Source organism: Mastomys coucha, unplaced genomic scaffold (genome assembly GCF_008632895.1).
Source record: "Mastomys coucha isolate ucsf_1 unplaced genomic scaffold, UCSF_Mcou_1 pScaffold8, whole genome shotgun sequence".
NCBI classification, from domain to species: Eukaryota; Metazoa; Chordata; class Mammalia; order Rodentia; family Muridae; genus Mastomys; species Mastomys coucha.
The window spans coordinates 72,245,267-72,250,802 of NW_022196914.1; the positions used below are offsets into that span (position 1 = coordinate 72,245,267).

At 42.5% G+C, this 5,536-nt stretch overlaps 1 protein-coding gene across 1 annotated transcript in view; it reads left to right on the top strand.

Annotated features, from left to right (window-relative positions):
- Positions 1-4,403: 4,403 nt before the first annotated feature.
- Positions 4,404-5,536, top strand: part of LOC116083317 (growth/differentiation factor 3) — a 1,713-nt gene continuing 580 nt past the window's right edge. Inside the window, 2 exon segments of the mRNA XM_031360100.1 lie at positions 4,404-4,452; positions 5,064-5,227. Of these exon segments, the coding sequence (XP_031215960.1) occupies positions 4,404-4,452; positions 5,064-5,227 (213 nt within the window).

A 5,536-nucleotide genomic window follows, 5' to 3' on the forward strand; every position in this document is an offset into this window, starting at 1 on the left:
ACTATGGGAGCCAATGGACATGGACCCTTTCACTTACTGGTTAGTGTGGGGGTCATTTACCAGGTTTCTCATGTTTAGGTTATAGTTGGATACTATACTGGCTCTAGGCTGCCTGGTCATAAAACCTTTCTTTACTCCTTTGTAATTGTGTGGCTATAGATAGATCAAGAGAACATCTGGCCTCCAGTTTCATCACCTGAGGAAGGAACACAATAATAAGGCCATTACCAGGATCAAACAAGTTAATATGCTGGGAGCACCAGAAATAATAATATCTAGTAGTATTTGCATGTACTACATGAATGTTAATTATGTTTATCACCTCTTATTTTCAAGTAAGTTCAGCATGATTATAAAGGGAGATCTCCACAGATAATCCATTGGGAATAGGAAGAATATTAAAAGTAGAATCCCTATGTTTTTCTTATTTTTTTCTATTTTTATGGTTTTGTGTTTTAGAATGTATCTCTGATGCTCGTAGTTTTCTTATTTATATGATCTATTTTTATTTAAAAATTCTTAAATTATATATATAATTGTGTATGAATTTTATATATTGTTATTGTTATTATTATTATTGTGTGTGTGTTATACATATGAAGGGCAGAGAACAACTTTGTGGATTTGGTTCTCTCCTTCTATCTTTTCATGGGTTCTAGGCACTGAACCCAGGCCCAACATCTTAACCAGTTGACCCATCTTGCCAGCCCTGGTTTCTTTTCTTTTTTTTTTTTTTTTGTATTTTTGAGACAGGGTTTCTCTGTGTAGCCCTGGCTGTCCTGGAACTCACTCTGTAGACCAGGCTGGCCTCGAACTCAGAAATCCGCCTGCCTCTGCCTCCCACGTGCTCTGCCTCCCACGTGCTGGGATTAAAGGCGTGCGCCACCACCGGCCCGGCAGCCCTGGTTTCTTAATGGCTGAACACGTGTACAGTTATTTTTTTATTGGCGAGGTATTCTAGAAAACTTAAAGATGACTGTATTACAGGTATACATGACACTCCGCCCATGGAAGGAACATGAGGTTTATAACTCACCAAGCACCCCTATGGATCGAGTAAACATATGAAGTGTCTTCATCTGCCTCTGGTCCTCAGGACATCCACATGGACAGAATGTCATGGTGAGGGACTATGCTTACCAGCATTAGCCCTACACATCTCCTCCAGGCCTCTGCCCAGCTTTACAGGCTCTCAGAGGAGTTGGCTCCCGTTTCCTTAGCCTATATTCTCATACCACACTCTCAGCTGTGGCATGGGGTGAGACACAGATAGAATCCATGGCAATTTGAGGAGTCTATATCATTTCTCCAGAGTGACTGCTAATGAATGATCTTTTTTTTTTTTTTTGATGCTGACTTTTCTGGCAAACAAGAAAGCCCTCTGAGAAGCAGATAAAAACATTTACCATACAGAGCAATCTGGCTTCTCTGCCTGATTCATTTTCAGATTTTCTCATGTAAAAGAAGCTAACAAAACAACAGCTGCTTAGCCACGAGTTAGTAAAACAAGCTATCATATCGCATGGCTATTGATGGCTCTTATTTAAAGCAATTTACAAATTCATGAAGGATTTCCCTTCACACGTTCACACTTGGTGCAGCTTTTGAAGCCTTGCTGAGAATTTGAAGATTAATTTATGTAAACAAGAAGGGGACCCAGATTTGCTAGAAATTCCTTAAGCTCACTACATATCTAATTGGAGTTCTGTAAAAAAAAAAAATCTGCTCATTAAAAAAAGCAGAGAAGGCATGCTCCAAGGAGAAGTTGTCATTGCTTTCTCACTGGACAAAAAAATGACAGGGGGCTGGTGGGAATTAGTAATTAGCTCAGGGGCACACAAATTATTCGTTTTCCAAATTAGTTTCCTGCCCTTAGCTTTAAAAAGAACCCATTCCTTTACAGACACTTGTTATTTTTCTAAATTGAGCTTGTTTCAATATTATTATTATTGTTGTTATTATTGTAATTATTATTATTATTACTGACAAAGTCTCATGAAGTGCAGGCTGGCAACAAATTTTCTACACAGCAGAAGATAACCTTAAACTACTGATTCTCCTGCCTCCACTCCTGTATTGAGATTATAGTTGTGTTCTATCATGCCTGGTTTGTGTGGTGCTGGAGACTGAATTCCAGGCTTCTTTATGCTAGGCAAGCACTACACCAACTGAGCCACATCCCTAACCCTGTATCTCATGATTTATAAATGTATTTTATTTTAGAGACAGGGCCTTCCCCCACCCAACATCATCTTTTTATTAATGATTTGAGAATTTCATACAATGTACCATGATCACACTCATTCCTTAGTCCTCCCAGGTCAACCCTGCAACCCTCACGCCCTCCCCTAGAAAAGGAGAAAACAAATATACCAAGTCCAATTTGTGTTGCCTATATACTCATTGGCGCATGGTCAAACTCCCAGTGGCCAGCTCCTTAAAGATAACAGAGTCCTTTCCCACCCCACCCCCAACTCCCACCAGATGCCATCAAGTGTGAAGAGCTACATGTCAGCATCTTTATCACAATGTTTAAGAACTCTCTGCAATAGCTTCCTGTCTGGACTGTTTCTTTTGGGGGGGGGGACGGAGGTGGTGGTGTTGGCCCCCGGCTTACCATGTAGCCTTGGCTGTCCTGTAACTAGCTGCACGGATCTGTCTAGCCTTGACTTCATAGAGCTCTACCTCTCTCTGCCTCTTGAATGCTGGGATTAAAGGCATGAACCATCACACCTGACAATCTCTCATGATTTTTAAAGGGCAAAAAATCCAGAGAAACTGTCCTAACATACAACTCTTCCTTGGGAACCAACTGAGCCCTGCTGTGGGCTGATCTTAACCTTTCTTTCTCTATTTTTTCCCCCAGCTACAAAACAAATGTCTGCATGCTGACCTCACAAGCCTTTTGTGTTGCTGTGTGAGCCCAGGAGCTGGTCCTGAGGAAGCATTTTTAAAGATGGGATGCACCCATTATTAATTGTGATATGCTTATTTTCATAATGTAAGACAGTTTTTTTTGTTGTTAACGAGAGTAAATCTTCCTCAAGTTTTTTTTTTTTTTTTAATGATTGTGCTTATCTCAACATGATTTAGTCTTTTAATAAAAGCAAGTATTATGCCAGGCAGGTGAACTAGTGAATGAAGCACATCTTATCTTGTACGCCTAGTTGATAGGTTCGTCCCAGACTTACACGTCTGAGTAATGTATTCATAACAATCACTGTCTTGACTGGAAGAAGATTGTTCTGGCGTCTCCTGGTTTTGACACTTTTGGATTATTTTGAAGTTCACATTTTCCTCTCCTTGAACACAATTAAGAAAATGTGGGCGCTTAATTTGATACTCTCAGATTAGGTGAATTTTACCCTTTTAACGTGAAGGAATTTCTGTAAGAATTCCAGAGTTCTGCAACACCCGGGCACCGCTTACTTATTTCTAGTGAGTGAATGAACGCACTCCCTGGGTATTTTCTATGTACTGGCTGCAGTGTACATAGTGCAGTAATCTTTGAGTGCTTCTCAAAGATTAGCCTCGGGACCAGCATCTCCAGCATCTTCTGGGAAATTTCTAGAAAGGTAACCTCTCAGACTCCATTAACTGATGGGCAACTCAGGCAAGGGGCCCAGCAATCTCTGTTTTAACAAACCCCGATGGAGACTATTCTGTTGTCTAAAGTTTGAGGGCCATGCTCTGGAGGAATCAAGGTTGGGATAGAGTGCAGTACAGTGCGGGTGGTTTAGTCTGTCCTTGTAGCCTTTGGATTGACACATTCTGCCAATGTACATATTCCATATAAATAAGTCTGATGACTAATTATATCATTGTACTTTCCAAGTTTAGTCTGAGAAACACTTTGTATGATCATTTTCAACCTCTACTGCATAAGCAGGTCCTGAAGCTATGCTGGAAATGGCAGATTCTCCCACTGGAATTTTTCTTGGATGCCATATAAGGCTCAAGCTGGGGGAAGCTGAAGCCCACACCCAGGTAGGTGACTATCAAAGGCAGGAGAAAGGGCTGTGAGCTTTGAAGAACAGCCTGACGGGGGCTTGCTGCAGCACGGGTGGAAGCTCTTGGCTTAGCTGTGCTCTTTTCTTCTGGTTCTTTGGTGCATGAATTTTAGCTGGTGCAGCCATTGGTCCACAGGTCTGTCTCCTGGTTTCAGCTCTGTGAGTCCCAGAAGTTGGATGGCCTTGGTCTTAAGGACAGATGCCCTAGTGTTCTATGCGCAAAGACATTCTAGAGTACGAAGTGCGCAACTCAGGGAGTCCAGCCAACAACTCTACCATGCTGTGAAATGTGACAGGGCAGGCGGCTTGTCCTCAGCCGTATAGTATCTATACAGTCATCAGCCTTGGGGTTGTCATTCTGTGATTTAATTCCAATCCTGGGGTTATAAGAGGATGAGAAGTCCGTTTCTCATTGCCATGGAATCAAAAGCTGGCTTCACAGGTGGGTATACACAGCTGGATCTGATAAGCAACTGACTGACCTGCAAGCTGGGGTGATAGGGAATAAGAGGGGAGTCGGTAAGCTTTCTCTGAGCATCTGTGATAGCAACTTCCTGAAGCGTCTGTAGGCAACCAATTCCTACATAGCTCCTGGCTTCTGCACTTTGAAGCAGCTCTGTTCTTGGGCACTTCCTTAATACAGCTCTGGGCCTGGGTACCAATTGTTCCTCATGCCCCTGGGCTCATTCTAGAGATCAAGGACCCACAAAAGGGGCCACAAAGAATCCTTCTGGGTGCTTACCCCATTACCTTCTCATCCTATCAGTCAGAAGGAGGACCATTATTGCAGGTCTATTGTTTATCAGTGTACTGAATGGGGGTGGTTCCTATCATCCTGGCAGAGGAGACAGAATCCATTGATGCCTCTGAAGCCATCCTGATGACACGTTCCAGCACTCAAGGCAAACGTGATGTAGTGCTGCCATTTGGGTCTGTGTCTACGCTCAACCACCTCTGTTTCACCTGCCTTATGTCCAGGAGCCTTTGACACCTAACACAGAACAGGTGATTTTAAGCCAGAATCACCAGGATGTGGATTGTGGCTGTGCTCAGCTCATTTCCCCACAGAGAAGCTCTGTCACCTGGAGGTGAACTTTCCCAGAGCTTCGTGGGGCCAGTGTATTGTGGGATCCAAGATTTTCAGTTTCCCTTACTGTCAAGGGATCTGCCTGGCCCCGAACAGAGAGCTCCTTCCCTCCAATTTTGAGTGCTATAAGGTATACAATGAAGCCCTGCTTTTATTTTGTTTTGGGTTATATTGAAATAATACCAAATGTTCAACTCTCTGGGCATGTCTCCTTTTGAGTCAAAGAAGCCAGTGAACATGGGGCTAAGGTAATCTACACTAACATAGTGTCTCATGCCTTTCCCTAATGTTTTTTTTTTTTTCACTACTGACACCTCCAGGTTTGTTTTGATTTGTTCTGTTTTGTTTTTTGTTTTTGTTTTTGTTTTTGTTTTTGTTTTGTTTTGTTTTGAGACAAGGTTTCTCTGTGTAGCCCTGGCTGTCCTGGAACTCACTCTGT